Source organism: Pongo abelii, chromosome 5 (genome assembly GCF_028885655.2).
Source record: "Pongo abelii isolate AG06213 chromosome 5, NHGRI_mPonAbe1-v2.0_pri, whole genome shotgun sequence".
In the NCBI taxonomy this organism is placed as follows: Eukaryota; Metazoa; Chordata; class Mammalia; order Primates; family Hominidae; genus Pongo; species Pongo abelii.
The window spans coordinates 42,809,990-42,827,620 of record NC_071990.2 but is presented as its reverse complement, the minus strand read 5'-3'; the positions used below and the strand labels follow the sequence as shown (position 1 = coordinate 42,827,620).

At 40.3% G+C, this 17,631-nt stretch overlaps 1 protein-coding gene across 11 annotated transcripts in view; it reads right to left on the bottom strand.

The window, feature by feature from the left end:
* Positions 1–17,290, bottom strand: part of UBR2 (ubiquitin protein ligase E3 component n-recognin 2) — a 129,001-nt gene extending 111,711 nt beyond the window's left edge. For 7 of the 11 annotated variants that reach the window (XR_010140212.1, XM_024248496.3, XM_063724799.1 and 4 more), the window contains exons 1-2: positions 16,804–17,289; positions 7,106–7,365 (exon numbers count right to left, since the gene is read on the bottom strand). Coding sequence is in view for 9 of the 11 variants with exons in the window: in XM_024248496.3 (XP_024104264.2) it covers positions 7,106–7,365; positions 16,804–16,881 (338 nt within the window). In the remaining 2 variants the exon portion in view is untranslated. Of the gene's footprint in view, positions 1–7,105; positions 7,366–16,803 lie in introns of those variants that run through there. The other 4 variants (XM_054557504.2, XM_054557505.2, XM_063724800.1 and 1 more) reach the window with 2 other exon arrangements.
* Positions 17,291–17,631: the final 341 nt, after the last annotated feature.

Below are 17,631 nucleotides of genomic sequence, written 5' to 3'. Positions count from 1 at the left end.
GAGGCTGCAGTGAGCCATGATCACGCCATTGCACTCCAGCCTGGTCAACAGAGCAAAACCCTGTCTCAAAAAAAAAAAAAAAAAAAAAAAAATTCTAGAACCACCCAAGGTAATCTAAGGTGACAATATCAACACAGTGGTTGCCATGGGGCTGGAGCCAATGACAGGGAAATTTCTAGTGAGACAGGAAAGTTCTCTATCTTGACAATACATAAATTATATAAGGCTAACTACTGTCAAAAATGTACAATTAAGGACGGGCGTGGTGGCTCACGCCTGTAATCCCAGCACTTTGAGAGGCTAAGGTGGGCAGATCACAAGGTCAGGAGATCGAGACCATCCTGGCCAACATAGTGAAACCCTGTCTCTACTACAAATACAAAACAAATTAGCAGGGTGTGGTGGTGCACACCTGTAGTCCCAGCTACTCAGGAGGCTGAGGCAGGAGAATCGCTTGAACCCAGGAGGCGGAGGCTGCAGTGAGCCAAGATCATGCCCCTGTACTCCAGCCTGGGCAACAGCATGAGACTGTCTTAAAAAAAAAAAAAAAAATGTACAATTAAGATTTGTCTTTTGACATATGTAAATTTTCCCTTAAGAGAAAACACTCAAAACTCACAGAGCGACCAAGAGATAAAATTTTAGTAATATAAATTTGAGTTTCCTACCTGAATGGATTACCCCAAAGCCTTTCTGGTTCTATTATTTCTTACCATCTAGGCAAAGGCAGCTAGCTACATGCCAAGTTGATGATACCACCATGTACTTCTACATTTCATTCTGCACCAAACTGAGTAAATAATCACAAATCTCCAAAATAAGAACATAAGACTCATTTTAGACAACTACAGAAATCTAAATTATCTAGAAGATATTTACTGCATTTTCCCAGGTTAGAGAGAGCAGTGTAGACAAGGGAAATTCCATTATACTGAAGGCCCCATGATAACATACAGAATTAAAATTCTACCTCTGGGTATTTACTGAAACATGTACAAAGAGATGTACACAAACATGTGCAGGGTATTCCTTGCAGCATTGTTTGCTACAGAAAAAAAATCCTAGAAATCTCCATTTCTAATTTCATTATTAGGTCAATCAAATAAACTATGGCCTGTCCTTATTATGAAAACAGTTATAAAGAATGAGGTGGATTTATATATATTGACATGAAAAGATCTCCAAAACAAACTGTTAAGTGAAAAAATGTAAGCCACAATTATAATACACATAGTATAATTTCATTCATATGTGTATAATATACACAGTATAATTTCAGCATGTATCACACATGCCAGCCAGGTGCAGTGGTTCACACCTGTAATCCCAGCACTTTGGGAGGCCAAGGTGGGAGGATCTCTTGATCCAGGAGTTTGAGACCAGCCTGGGCAATATAGGGAAACTCTGTCTCTACAAAAATACAAAAGTTAGCCGAGCATGGTGGCACACGCCTATGGTTCTAGCTACTTGGAAGGAACACTTGGGCCCAGGAGTTGGAGGCTGCAGTGAGTTATGATCATGCCACTGTACTCTAGACTAAGCGACAGAGTGGGACTCTGTCTCAAAAAAAGAAATAACCAATGGTTTTAAAACTAACACAACACTGATTCCAATCTCTGGACTATTCACATTATAAAGAAATAGCTTGATATAGTTTGGATATGTGTCCCTTCTAAATCTCATGTTGAATTGTAATCCCCAATGTTGGAGGTGGGGCCTGGTGGGAGGTGACTGAATCACGGGAGGGATTTCTCATGAACAGTTTAGCACCGTCCTCTTGGTGCTGTTCTCCCAATAGAGAGTTGTTGTGAGCTCTGGTTGTTTAAAAGTGTGGCACCTCCTCCTCACCTCTTGTTCCTGCTCTCACCATGTGATGTGCCTGTTTCCCTTTCCCCTTCAGCCATGACTGTAAGCTTCCTGAGGTCCCCACCTGAAGCCGAGCAAATGTTTATGCCATGCTTGTACAGTCTTGCAGAACTGTGAGCCAATTAAACCTCTTTTCTTTATAAATTATCCAGCCTCAGGTATTTCTTTATAGCAATGCAAGAAAAGCCTAACACTCAGTTTTAAAATAGAATCCTGCAAGAAATCAAGACTTCAAGTTTGTGTGTGTGTGTGGTTTTTTTTTTTTTTTTTTTTTGAGATGGAGTTTCGCCCAGGCTGGAGTGCAATGGCATGATCTCGGCTCACTGCAACCTCCGCCTCCTGCCTCAGCCTCCTGAGTAGCTGGGATTACAGGCATGAACCACCATGCCCAGCTAATTTTTGTATTTTAAGTAGAGAAAAGACTTCAAGTTTTTTAAAAAGCAAGAAACTGAAAGAACAACCCCTCTTCATGCAAATACGTAGGTCTTCCATATGAGAGCTTTATTACTTCCAGACAGAAAAGGAACTAGAACTATCTGCACCCCTCTGGCTTGAGATATTACTCATGGCTCAGTAATTTATATGAAGAAGAGTATTCAATTAAAAAAAACCTCACACATATCTATAGTTACCTATGTGCTTTCATACACATTACTTCATTTTATCCTAATGACTCAGGGAGGAAAAATCACCCTAAAAAACGTAAAAAAATCATTGCTAAAGACACTTCCAATGCTCATCCACATCCTAGTTTCATCTATCCCTGAGACTTAGGAGAATTACACTTTCCCGATCTGTTCTGTAGCTGGACAGAGGCATTAGGCCTAGTTTTGCCTAATGGGATTTGGGTAAGATCATAATTTCTGAGACAAAGCATTTATTTGCTGAGAATGATCTGCCAGCTCTATTCTGTTCTTGCTGTGGTGAACCCTGAAAGCATTACACTAAGCTTGTGGAAACATAAGATGGTGTGAAAAAACTACCTGGAGCAGAACCCTCTACTTATCACCCCACTCATCTGAATTGGTCACACAGTGTAAGTAATAAATATATCTTGGTACATAAAGTCTTTGGGATTGTAGAGTTGTTTATCATTTTTTAGCATAATCTCAACTGTCATGACCAACAGAATCAGAGTTAAAACATCCCAACAGAAAGAAATGATAAATGTTCAAAGTGATGGATATCCTAGTTACCTTGATTTGATCATTACACCTTATGTACATGTATCAAAATTACATATATCCCATAAATATGTACAATTATTATATACCAATACAAACCAGTATTAAAGTAAAAAAAAAAAGCTACACAAAATTATTTAATAGTTAATAAAGCATCACAAAATACTATCTAGAAACAAAAATACTCCTGATGGCAGCATAAGCCACCCCCGCCCCCAATGCCGATTTCTGGTTATCTATAACATTCATGTAATACGTTTTTAAATGTTAAAAAAGAATGTTCTCAATTTAACTATACTAAAAAAACAGGGGGATGAAACCTTACTTCTCCATATCTTAAAAGAAGTATTAAGCTAAAAACTTAACTCATGAAAGTATGATTTCATATTCTACTCATGTTTTATTTTTCTTAATGGTTATAAAAAATGTCAAAATACACAATTATCAAAATCCACACTAAGATTTTTGCCCACTAAGATTTTTTACACTCTAAAACCATTTCTATTTAATAACGAATAACAAGGGCTAAGTTTGACCACTCTTTTCCTAATAGAGTACATAAAAAGTAGCTTACTGCCTACGAACACCACCCAGATGGCTTTTTTCTGACATCATGGAGACTTCAGAAAAATAATTTGTGACCAACACAATTTTAGAAACTATGAACAAATAACCCCCCATGGCAAAACTAATCTATGCCCTTCACAAATCCTTTTCCTAAGTACTATATATAAAAGATCCTTTAATATCATTCTTTCTCATTAAAGAAACCTTCTGCATTATGGATATCAGTCATCTTTATCCTGAAGGGTCTAGTTCAGAAACCTCCCCAGAATTCCAATAACCATATTTCATCTTTCCAAATAACAGACTCCGTGTCATTTTACCAGGGCACTGGGTTTCATGGAAACACCTACTTTTAAAATGAGATATTCATCCCCAGCACCCAGCATGGCCATTTACTATGAGTTTACTGTGTGCCAAGTATTGTGTAAAGTACTACACACAAAGGATCTCACTTACCCTCTCAACAATGTAATAAAGAACCTGGCTGGTCTTTGATCTGGTTTCCTGGGAGGTAACCTCTAAATCCCTGGCATTACTTATGTGATCAGAGTGTCTGTTATTTGTGGGACCCCCACAAATAAGAAAAACTATACATCCTACAACAAGGCTTACTCTGGATCTGCCCTAACAAAACAGGAGGGAAGCCGGGCATGGTGGCTCAAGGCCTTTAATCCCAGCACTTTGAGAGGCTGAGGCAGGTGGATCACTTGAGGTCAGGAATTCAAGACAAGCCTGGCCAATGTGGTGAAACCCCATCCCTATTAAAAATACACAGATTAGCCAGTGTGCGCCTGTAGTTCCATCTGCTCCCATCTACTCGGGAGGCAGAGGCAGGAGAATCACTTGAATCCGGGAGGCAGAGTTTGCAGTGAGCCGATATCATGCCACTACAATCCAGCCTGGGCTACGGGGTGAGACTCCATCTCAAAAAAAAAAAAAAAAAAAAAAAAGAAGGAAAGGCCACTGTGGCCCAGTACTGAACACAAAATCCAAATGGGGTAAAGGAGGGCAATTATGCAGAGAGTTGGGCAGCAGCAGCAGCAGAATGGTTGCATACAGGGGAATAATTAAATAAGCAAATATTCTGAGGAAAATGAGAATCAAGTTTTCTCTTGTCAGAGAAGGAAATTAAAAATATGCAAAGGAAGAAAACTAGAAAGAACCTTAGATGGGAATGGGAGAGATCACTACAGATGCATGGTTTTCAATATCTATTTCAATACATTTATACAGATAGGTATAAAATAAAGCTCCACTGAGACAGCCTGAGAGTTATAACACCAACAGCAACATGCACAATACCATCTTATTTGTAAACACCAATTTCCACTAAAAAGAACAAGGATCCTTGGCAAAATGGTTGATTTCAGGGTTGGGGCAGGAGAAAGCTCAAGATTGCCTGGGACATCTTGTTGTACCAGGAAGAAAAGAAAAAACAGAAGGGAAAAGGAAAGGAAAAGAAAAAGAGCTCAAAGGATGATAGAGATACGAAAAAGAACAAAGATAGCTTGAAGGGGCTCCTATTGACCAAATCTAGGACAATTTGAGCATAATAATGAGATCCCACAAATACTGATATAAATAAATAAATTGAAAGTTTGATAATGAAGAGGATACTTAATAGTCTCAAAGTACTTCCCAACAACACACTTATTGATCACATAGGGGAAAAGAGTAACATTACAGTGGAGAAGTCTTGCACACATCCCTTTAATCAAGTGATCAATATCACCAGTTGTAGAACTAATGAAAATCATATATACCACCTGACAGGGTTAAAACACATGATTTCTGTGGCACTCCTGTCACAGATGCAACTTGAATCTAATTATGAAAACCAGACAAACCCAAATTGAGGGGACATTGACAAAATAACTGGTCTGTAATCTTCAAAAGTGTCAAGATCATGAAAGTCACAGAAAAACTGAGGAAACAATCCAGATTGAAGATTAAAAGACAAGATATACAAATGAATAATTTGGAACTAGATCCTATTAATACAAAGAACATTACTGAACAATGGGGTCTCAATTTCCTATCTGTAAATTATGAGGTTCAACTAGGTCTACTGCTCCAAACATCAACAGAATATTCAAAGTGGTTTCTGTAATAGCAAACAAAAAACTAGGTCTAATAGTTTTTCAATATATATATACTGTTCTCTATTGATATTCTAAATGCGCTAATAAAGCAAGCTACCATAGATACCCAGAGGCTTTCACCAAAATTAGCTTATTAAATTTAAGTTTTACAGGAAAAAGTTTAAAGGAAAAAGTTAAATAATGTCTCCATCAACAACACATCTACACAAAAGAATATTATCTAGCTACATAAGCTGATACGGAAAGATGTTAAGCTATGGCTAAATACAGAAAAGAAAATTTAGCTCAGTATATGTAACATACTCCCATCTGTATTTATGTATGTAGGTTTAAAGTTGCCATATATCTTGGCCTATATACACAAAGAAAATTTCTGAAAGAGGCTGGGTACAGTGGCTCATGCCTGTAATCCAGCACTTTGGGAGGCCAAGGCAGGTGGATCATCTGAGGTCAGGAGTTTGAGACCAGCCTGGCCAACATGCTGAAACCCCATCTCTATTAAAAATACAAAAATTAACTGGGCATGGTGGTGGGCTACGCCTGTAATCCCAGCTAGTCGGGAGGCTGAGGCAGGAGGATCGCTTGAACCTGGCAGATAGAGGTTGCAGTGAGCTGAGATCGCGCCACTGCACTCCAGCCTGGGTGACAGGGCAAGACCATCTCAAAAAAAAAAAAAAAAAAAAAAAGGAAAATTTCTGAAATGATATATGGGAAAATGTTAACAATGATTAATTCTGGAAAATTGGACAGTCAAAAAGGGGACAAGGCACTTTATTCTCCATCTTCTACCCTTGTATACTCAATTTTCACCAAGAAATTTAAAAAAGAAAAGTCTTCCTAACAACAGTAAATGCATACAGTACCCAGATCTTGGTTTCTAACTACCATTCCCAAATGAAAGAAAAATCTTTAAAGAAATAGCTGATTCTATATATGGGTCAGAGCAAGTACAAAGTCAGCTGGGGGCATCTTGTTGTGCCAGAAAGGAAAGAAGCACCCAGAAACTAATGAAGGCATGTGAAAAAGACAAGCTGGTGTGACGGGGCTCTCACTAGCCAAATCTATGGCAATTTGAACATCAGAATTACTGTAACTAAAAAATATCAAGAAAAGCAAGAAAGTGATTTCAAGAGTCAAGATGTCAGTTAATTATGGGGGAAGGAAGAAAGCACACAGTGGGCTTCGAGAATGCTGGTGACAATATTTTTTTGATCAAGATAATTACAAAAATGTTTGCTTTATTTATTAAATAGCACGTATTTGTAATACAGATTTTTAAGCAGATATGGTATCTCATAATTTTTAAACAAAAACTTTAAAGTTCCAGGGAAAAAAAGAGGTCAAATAAAACAAGAGCCTCCTAGAAAGAAAATTAAAATATTTTACCTGCAAGAATATGTAGGCTCTCCTACTTTAAAAACACGACCACAAAGATGAGAAGGTTTGTTTGCTTGCTCAAGTTTTGGAAATCCAAATGCAGGATCTTCACCACAAAGGTACCATTCCATTGGTCCCAACAAAACATGCTGTGCCAGCATGTCTTCTTTCTGTGGAAAAGGGTTGGGACCCCTGCAGTAGATTTTGGGTACATAGTGGGCTAAATGCTGGTACACTTCTCTAGTGAGGTCAGTTGCTTGCAGCCATTTCTTTAAAAGAAGAAAAAAGAAGAAATGGTTTTAAACACCAACAAACTAATTTGAACAAATTCACCCTACTTTCTTTTAGGTACAAAAATAATGACAAAAGCATATTAAAATATTTTGTTTACAACACTCACCACTGTACGTTAGAAATTTAATCTATTAAAATGCCAAGTATGTTTAAATCCTACTTTTAAGTAAAATTAAAATGAAACAAGCCTCCCTCCTTCCCTGCAAAATGACTCTTGAAGCAACCTTCTCTAGGCAGTACCAGAAAATAATTACAAGAAATCACTATATAAGACATGAACCATTGAGCTCACCTGACGTCCTTCCTAATGCTTTGCTCAAATGTTATTCTCATTGTGATATGAATTCTCATGTCAGTTTGTCCACAGGAAGAGTGTACGGTGAATATGAACAGCCAATATGTACGGCGAACATGAACAGCCAATATACATTTCTTAATGATTGATAAACAAGTTTATATACCAGTCTCTTAAGAATAAGTCAGTCCACAAGAGACTGTTGTACCAATTATGCCTTCTTTCTCTGATCAACCTCTCTCTATAAGGCCTTTTCCATTTGCTCTCCCCACTAAAAACAAATTTTAAAGCATGATTCTACTTAGATCTCATAGGCACCAACTCAATAACTGAATGCATGATCTCCCCTGCATGCTCCACCAAAATCTGTTATTTTCTCCATTTCCCTATTTTAGCTCAACCTGGGTATCCACACTGAAAAATCTGAAAAGCTTCCCAGCACTTTGGGAGGCCAGGCCAAGCGGATCACCTGAGGTCAGGAGTTCAAGACCAGCCTGGCCAACATGGTGAAGTCTCTTCTCTACTAAAAATATAAAAATTAGCTGGGTGTGGTGGCGCATGCCTGTAATCCCAGTTACTCGAGAGGCGGAGGCAGGAGAAATCGCTTAAACCCAGGAGGCAGAGGTTGTAGTGAGCCAAGATCCAGCCTGGGCAACAGAGCAAGAGTCTGTCTCAAAGGACAAAAAAAAAAAGACTCACTTCTGCTAGAATGCAGTTAACTGAACCGTGAACAAAACCCACAGATGGAGGGAAAGAAGAAGGGGGAAGTGGGTTGAAAAACTACCTATTGGGTACTATGCTCACTACCCGGGTGCAATATACTCATGTAACAAACCTGCACATGTATTCCTTAAATCTAAAGTAAAAGCTGAAATTAAAAAAAAACCTCCAATGTTTACCTATGGATTACCACCTAAATTCCAGTTACATTTTTATTTTAAAAAAAAAAAAGAGTATGTTCAAGTGATATCTAACATCATAAGAAGTCAACATAAGGTCTTCATTTTAGCTATTACTTGTACATTCTTCAGACCACTCCTAAAAACAAGATACAGAGAGATTTTAAATATGCATGAGGTGATGTATATTAACTTTCTAGTCAATTTCTGTTTTCAGGGAACTTTTACTAAAAATGTAAAAATTGTGCTCATAAGTTAAGGGACTGGATAGAAGCTTATAACCAAAAACAGTGCAAGAGTTTTCACGCTTAAAGTGAAACTAAACTATTTTCCAAATATTACTAACATTGTTGTGTTTACATTATGCAAGTAGGAAAAAGACTAAATTACTTTCAAAACAACAGCATTTCTTCCCTGGTGGCCAAGTGGTTAGGGAAAAAAAATAAATAAATAAAAATAAAAGAGCAGCAGCAGCAGCATTTCTTAGGAGACAATCCTACAGGCTTTAAGTATTCTCTCCCTTCAGAGTGACTCAATCAAAATTTTATATATACATACACATCCTTTAAGCTCAGTAATTATAAAGAGGACAAGTTTTGAAAAAAGAAAAAGCAGAGTCCTCAACAAGCATACTAGAATCTTATTCTTTGAGCTAAAAGACCTCTTTCTTGGCCTCATTCAAAGGTAAATGTCTCATTTTTCACCCACTGTCAGCAAACCAAAACAAGAATGAAGGTAGTCAAATGATCCTAAGTGCTTTTTTCTTTTTTCTTTGAATCTCGTGCTTTCACCCAGGCTGGAGTACAGTAGTACGATCTCGGCTCACTGCAACCTCTGCCTCCCAGGTTCAAGTGATTCTCCTGCCTCAGCCTCCTGAGTAGCTGGGGTTACAGGTGTGCACCACCACACTCGGCTAATTTTTCTATTTTTAGTAGAGACAAGGTTTCACTATGTTGACCAGGCTTGTCTCAAACTCCTGACATCAGGTGATCCGCCCACCTCGGCCTCCCAAAGGTGCTGGGATTCAATTTACTCTTTATGAAAGAAAAATTAAGCAGTAAGACCAAAATAATTCACCTCCATGATCCTAGAAAGTTAAGTGCTTCAGACTTTTTTTAAAAACATATTGAAAGATTTTATTTAAAAACCAGTTTTTTCCTTATATTTTATGTTCCCATTCCTGTAAAACTTCACTGTTGCAGAATTTTAATACAAGAATGAAAGGTTTCTTTAGAAGGGATGCTTTCTTTTTTTTTTTTTGAGACGGAGTCCTGCTCTGTCGCCCAGGCTGGAGTGCAGTGGTGCGATCTCGGCTCACTGAAAGCTCTGCCTCCCAGGTTCACGCCATTCTCCTGCCTCAGCCTCCCGAGTAGCTGGGACTACAGGCTAGAAGGGATGCTTTCTAAAAAAAATTATGTAGTCTAGTGACTGTAACAAGAGAGCAAATTTGTTCATAGATTTCTTCAACAAAAATTCAGACGTTAGTATCAGCTTCTGGTTAAGAAAAAAAAAAAAATCGGCCAGGCCCAGTGGCTCATGCCTGTAATCCCAGCACTTAGGAGGCCAAGGCGGGTGGCTCATTTGAGTTCAGAGGTTCGAGACAAGCTTGGGCAATATGGCAAAACCTCGTCTCCACTAAAAATAAAAGAAAATTAGCTGGGCATGGTGGTGCACGCCTGTAGTCCCAGCTACTTAGGATGCTGAGGTGGGAGGATCACCTGAGCCCCGGAGGTTGAGGCTTCAGTGAAGCATGATCACACCACTGCACTTCAGCCTGGGTGACAGAGTGAGATCCTGTCTCAAAAAACAAACAACAAAAAAAAACTAGCCACTTTACATAAAAATATTATTAGTAAAACAAGCAAGTATTTCACTCTTTATTACATATTATTATAAATAACAAGACTTAAAAGTCTGGTCCAAGAAAGGCATGCATATGCTCCCCATTTTTTAAATCTTTACTACTCCTGGGCACAGTGGCTCACGCCTGTAATCCCAGCACTTTGGGAGGCCAAGGTGGGCAGATCACTTGAGGCCAGAAGTTCGAGACCACCATGGCCAACACGGGGAAACCCCATCTCTACTAAAAATACAAAAATTAGCCAGGAGTGGTGGTGCACGCCTGTAATCCCAGCTATTCAGGAGGCTGAGGCAAAAGAATCGCCTGAACTCAGGAGGCGGATGTTGCAGTGAGCCTAGATCGTGCCACTATACTCCAGCCTGGAGGACAGAGTGAGACTCCGTCTCAAAACCAAAAACTTTACTACCATTGTATGAAAAATTCACCATCACCTAAAGATTTGGGCTCTATTACAGGCACTTTAAGCTGATTAAACATACATACTTAATATAAAAAGCAAGAAAAATTTACGACTGTCTTTCAGAAGTAGCTCACACATTTCCCCAAAGAATAAAATCTATAGCTTTTCATATTAGTTCTCACTAACATACGCTAACTGCAACTGTTTCTTCAACATGAAAAATTGAGATTTCCAGTTTGGTTGGCATTTTAATTTGTCTTTATTTCAGACACTTGTAGCTGTCACACCCATGTGGCACAAGAGAGTAATAAGCATTCACTATCTTATTAGAAGTCCCTCTTAAGGGAAGTAAAGAAACTGTCAACTCATTCCTCTAAAGTAAACATGTTATGACAATGTTTCCAGGAGCTTTTCCTCTATTGAATACTAAATTTAAGCCTTGGGATAGAAAGCAAGTACAATAAAATAAAAATGAAATGAAAAATGAAAGAATCCCTACAGGTTAGTTAGCCTTTTATTACAGTCTCTATTATTCTATACCCAATTAAAATTGTATCCTTTAACTACTTTTGGTTTTGCTTTCAAACAAGGATAAGCAACATGTAAGTTAATCATAAAACAACTGGTGCTCATAACCATAAAAACAATAGTGTTCAAGTGGGAGTTTTGGGGAATATATTGAGAAAAAATTTAAACAAATTATATTAAGAGCTCTACAAATTAAGGAGAGTATTTACAAATAAAAATAATATAGAAATTTAATAGGTCAAAAGACTAATTGAAAATGGGCAAAGAAGATATAAAAATGGCCAATAAGCTCATAAAAAGATGTTCCAACATGACTCATGAGGGAAATGCAAATCAAAACCACAATGAGAAGGCATAACACCCAAAAGTATGGCTGTAATCAAAACACAGGCAAAAACAAGTGTTGGCAAGGATGTGGAGAAATCGGAACTCTCACGCACTACTGGTGGGAATGTAAAACAATGCAACTGCTTTGGAAAAATCTGGCAGTTCTTCAAAATAGTTAACATATGACCCACCAATTTCACTTCTAGGTATGTATATACCCAAGAGAAACAAAAGCATATGTCCCCACAAAAATTTGTAAAAAATGTTCACAGCAACATGATTCACAATACCCAAAAAGTAGAAACAACCCAAATATTCACCAACTGATGAACAGATAAATAATATATGGTTTATCTATACAAAGGAATGTCATTTGGCAATAAAAAGGAATGAATTACTGACACAGGTTGAGCATCCCTAATTTGAAAATGTGAAATCCAAAATGATCCAAAATCTGAAACTTTGCGTGCCCACGATGCTCAAAGAAGTGCTCATTAGAACATTTGGATTTTGGATTAAGGATGCTCAACTGGTATAACTGCAAATATTTTAAAATCCAAAAAAGTCCAAAATCCAGAACACTTCTGGTGGCAAGCGTAACGATACTCAACCTGTACATGGTACAACATGGGTAAATATTTTATTTTTATTTTTTATTTTTTTTTTGAGACGGAGTCTCGCTCTGTCGCCCAGGCTGGAGTGCAGTGGCGCGATCTTGACTCACTGCAAGCTCCGCCTCCTGGGTTCACGCCATTCTCCTACCTCAGTCTCCCAAGTAGCTGGGACCACAGGCACCCGCCACCATGGCCGGCTAATTTTTTGTATTTTTTAGTAGAGACGGAGTTTCACCATGTTAGCCAGGATGGTCTCGATCTCCTGACCTTGTGATCTACCTGCCTTGGCCTCCCAAAGTGCTGGAATTACAGGTGTGAGCCACCACGCCCGGCCCAACATGGATAAATATTTAAAACATTATCCTAAGAGAAAGAAGTCAGCCACAAATGACAATATGTTGAATTCCATTTATACGAAATATCCAGCATAGGCAAATCTACGGAGACAAAAATTAGTAGTTGATTAGACCTCAGGAGTTTAGGTGCGAATGGGAAGTGACTGCCAATAGGTACAGGATTTCTTTTTTGGGTGATAAAAATGTCCTAAAATTGATCATAGTGATGATTGCACAAATCTGAATATACTAAAAACCACTGAATTGAACTGTATAGTATGTGAGTTACATCTCAATAAAACGGTTTAAAAAATGTACAGCAAAAAGATAACCAATACAGACCTAAAACTCTACATAAAACTTAATAAATTCATTATTTATTAAGAAAAAAATTTTTTTTGAAGACAGGGTCTCACTCTATCACCCAAGATGGAGTACAGTGGCATGATCATTGCTCACTGTAACTTCTAACACCTGGGCTCAAGCGATCCTCCCTGCTTAGCCTTCTGAGTAGCTAGGACTGCAAGTTCATCCCACCACACCCAGCTTATTTATTTTATTTTATTTTTTTTTTTTTAGTAGAGACAGGGTATAGCTACGTTGCCCAGGCTGGTCTCAAACTCTTAGACTTAAGCAGTCCTCCCACCTTAGCCTCCCAAATAGCTGGGATTACTGGCATGAGCCAGTGCTCCCAACCTGTATTTCTTTTATACTCAGGGAAAAAGATGGGGTCCCGCTCTGTCGCCCAGGCTGGAGTGCAGTGGCGCGATCTCAGCTCCCTGCAACCTCAGCCTCCTGGGTTCAAGCAACTCTCCTGCCTCAGCCTCCCGAATAGCTGGGATTACAGGGGTGCACCACCATGCCTGAGTAATTTTTGTATTTTTAGTAGAGACAGGGTTTCACCATGTTGGCCAGGATGGTCTCTATCTCTTGACCTTGTGATCTGCCCGCCTCGGCCTCCCAAAGTGCTGGGATTACAGGCATGAGCCACCACGCCCGGCATGTTTACTTTTAAAACTGTAATCACTCATTGGAACATACTATAACCATATGTAGTATGGAAAGTAAACAGAGCCAAGAAATGTTGGGAAAGTCATATTTATGGAGTCAATTCTAACAAGAAAAGAGAACAATGAGAAGAGAGGGCCACTGTAATATCCTAAACTTACAAATATTCAAGAGTCAGCTTAGATACTTTTCTTTGTGAGGCATACTAGCTGGAATGGATGGGATCACAAAAAGTTCTTCCTCCTTATAACAGGAATAAGAAAAGTGGTGTGTAAATGAAATGTGAAAAGGATGACACTAGTGCTCATTAGGTGATTTTTAAATGGAAGTGATCCTAACAAATTACCAATGACAGAGGTCTAAAGCCTGCAATCACTGTTTTCTCTACGTTTCTCTTCCCTAAAATGTGCTTTCAACCTAAGAGAAAACTTTATTAATTTAAATGTGTGATAAAAAGCTGAAGCCTAAGCTGAAAAAACAGTTTTAAATGTTAGGTGTTTTAATTTAATACAGACAGTAAAGTCCTCACAAAGTAAGGCAAGATTAAGATTATATAGTTGAAGGAATTTTATATTTTAATATTGGTTTTCGAGGTAGGAGGATCTCTTGAGCCTAGGAGGTCAAGGCTGCAGTGAGCTATGATTATGTCACTGTACTCTAGTCTGGGCAACAGTGCAAGACCCGATCTCTTACCAAAAAAAGAAAAAAAAAAAAAGAGTTTGTATCTTCTCTATTTGAGAGAATTCTGTTGACCTTTAGACTAAACTTTAAAAAAAAACTTATTGTTCAGAAAGGCATTTAAAAGTAAACAGCGTAGGCCGTGTGCGGTGGCTCACGCCTGTAATCCCAGCACTTTGGGAGGCCGAGGCAGATGGATCACCTGAGGTCAGGAGTTCGAGACCATCCTGGCCAACGTGGTGAAACCCTGTGTCTACTAAAAATACAAACATTAGTCAGGCGTGGTGGCGCACGCCTGTAATCCCAGCTGTAATTCGGGAGGCTGAGGCAGGAGAATCACTTGAACCCCGGAGGCGGAGGTTGCAGTGAGCCAAGATCGTGCCATTGCACTTCAGCCTGGCGACAGAGCAAGACTCTGTCTCAAAAAAACAAATAAAAAAAAAAGTAAACAGGGTAAAATGTAGCTCAGATTATGATCTTCACAAACTCAAATGAAGTCCAAACTGGTAATTTTTTGTTGCATTTTCCTTGATTTTTCCCTACTGCATCCGCTTGAGAATTTCAGTGAACAAGAACTAGGAGCACTGGCCTCCAGCACTACTTTTATAACCAGTTTCCTCAGGAGCCTCTACAAATTGGAGAACCTCTAATCACTTGATAGTTTGCACTTTTAGAATGGGATAACGGAATTTGTACCCTGTATCACTGGGCCAAGACAAAAAATTCAGTGAGAGAAAAAAACCACAACAGTACTTTGAGGTAAGCAACAGATATCAATTAGAAGAGGCATGGAGAGCAAACAGCTGTCATTATTATTTAACAGCTTACTTGTAACACTACTTTCATTTTCTTTTTTCAAATCTCCGATAAACGAAAGGCAGAAATTCCTTGAGTTGTGCAACATTAAGTAGAAAGTAAATGAAAACAGACCTAGGCTAAACAAGTAAGTAGGTTTAAAAAAACACACCAAGGCAGGGCGCAGTGGCTCACGCCTGTAATCCCAGCACTTTGGGAGGCCCAAGCAGGTGGATCACCTGAGGTCGGGAGTTTGAGACCACCCTGACCAACATGGAGAAACCCCAACTCTACTAAAAATACAAAATTAGCCAGGCGTGGTGGTGCATGCCTGTAATCCCAGCTACTCGAGAGGCTGAGGCAGGAGAATCGCTTGAACCCGGGAGACGGAGGTTGCGGTGAGCTGAGATCGCGCTATTGCACTCCAGCCTGGGCATCGAAAGCGAAACTCCGTCTCAAAAACAAAAACAAACAACAACAAAACACACCCAAACAAGCAAAGATTCAGCATTTAACAACGTATTTCTTTAAAGTTTTCACCTCTACTCCTGACATTTCTTTCTACCCGGACTTAATGTCCTCACCAATTCACGCAAAATAACTACTCACTGACCAACAGCTCCACAGTGCCCCCAATCCCAAATTTTGTTCGTAACATTCAGATTGCTGACTTTTATTCACGGGTCACTCCCTTCCTAGCAGCCTTTTTAATTGGAGGTCTTAGAGGTGGGGCCCAAGCTGTCTTGGTCCATTCATAATCATTCTCGGCAATCTCTTCTAATGGAACGTTCCCTGTCCTTATTGGGGAAAGATGCCGTCGAGTTTATTACTCTACAACTCTGCTATTTACACTAGCATATTCATATTACAGTTTTAATGCAATAGTGCGTTTGAATGGTTTTACGTTTGGAGCATAACTGCTCCTACCACACTGTGACCAATTCTCACGTTTAGCTCATACAATATTTGTTGAAAGCTGCTCTATCTACGTTATATAACATTTGTTCTCCATCCAATTACCCCTAACTCCTAGAAAAAATATTTTTAAAATTTCCCAGCCTCCACGACTACTTTCTCATACTCAGTAAACTTTCCACACATGCATCAACGTTGTCAACTAATCAAACCGGTGCAAAAAAAAAGATAGCACTGAAAGGGATAACGAAGGGTAGTGTCCTTTGCCTTCTTGGTGCCTGGGGCAGTCCCAAAAACAAAGTAGGGGCTCGGTTAGGGTGGCATGTTTAGTCGGAGGAGCACACGGCTCCGCTTGTCTCAGGAAAAGCAATTAACTAGACAAAGTAGGGCAATTATACCAAAAACATAAGAAGCGTCTCTTCTCCTCTTCCAAGAGCTGATATAAAGGGCAAAGGCCCATGTGTTGCGAGACTTAATAGGAGGCTGGGGGAAAGGAGGTATGATGGAAGAGCCGTGGGTTCTCCTGGGCAGAAAGGGAAAGTAAACGTAGTGCACAGCGCAGCTCTGGCAGCTGTTGAAAATGGAAAGAGAAGGGCAGGATCGGTGGCCTCCCCGGGCTATTACCCCACAAGGCGAGGGCCGGCGCAGCTGTTCCCCCAAGTCTGGGCCGGGCTGCTCCAGGACGTCCAGGAGTCGGTTCCTCCCCGCGGGCGCGGCCTGCGAGGGGCAGACGCACCCGCCCGGGTCCCGGCACTCACCCCCGCAATCTCCTCGGCCGAACATTCCAGCAAACTCCGGTCGATGGCCTGCACCTCTGGCTCTAGCTCCGACGCCATCTTCTCTCCTCCTCCTCCCCAGCGCTACCGCCGCCCGGAGAGCTGCAGCCTCACCTCGGCCCCGGCGGCCTCGACTGCCACCCCTGCCCCAGGCAATCAGTCCCGGAGCCGTCCAAGTGGCTGCAGGTGGAGCAAGAGAGGGAGAGAAGGGTGACGTGAGCCGGAAAAGAAGGACAGCGGCCTCCTGCGCTCCCTCCCAAGCTTAGCGCCCAAGAGTCAAGTCACTGGCTCGTCCCTGACCCAGGGAAGGACACAGAAAACCCCAGGCCTGACACTCTCGGTGGCCACTACCGCGTCCTGCACCGGGAAAGGGGCAATAACACCCAGGAGGCGAAGCGGAGCGTTGTGGGTACTGTAGTTCTGGGTACTGTAGGTACAGCACAGCCAGGAAAGAGGTGGCGTCCTAATACGGTGCCCCTCGAATGCATTGTGGGAGTTGTAGTCCATTCCCAAAGGGCGCTGGTTTAAATGGCAGATAAGCGGGCGGGGCTTTTCTGCCCAACGAGAATCATGGGAAGAGAGTCGTGGAAAGTAGCGCCCCCTGGAAAAAAGCCAAAGAGCAAGATACTGTGGGAACTGTAGTTTTATTCTCCGAATCTCGTTTGTTCATTTTTGTATCCCCAGCTTCAAGAACACTGCCTGGCACGTGGTAGACCCTCAAGGACTTGCCAGTCTGGCATAAGGTAGACACTCAAATATTTGTCAAAGGAATGAATGAATTACATTCTATTCCTGTGGTTCTATGTCCTG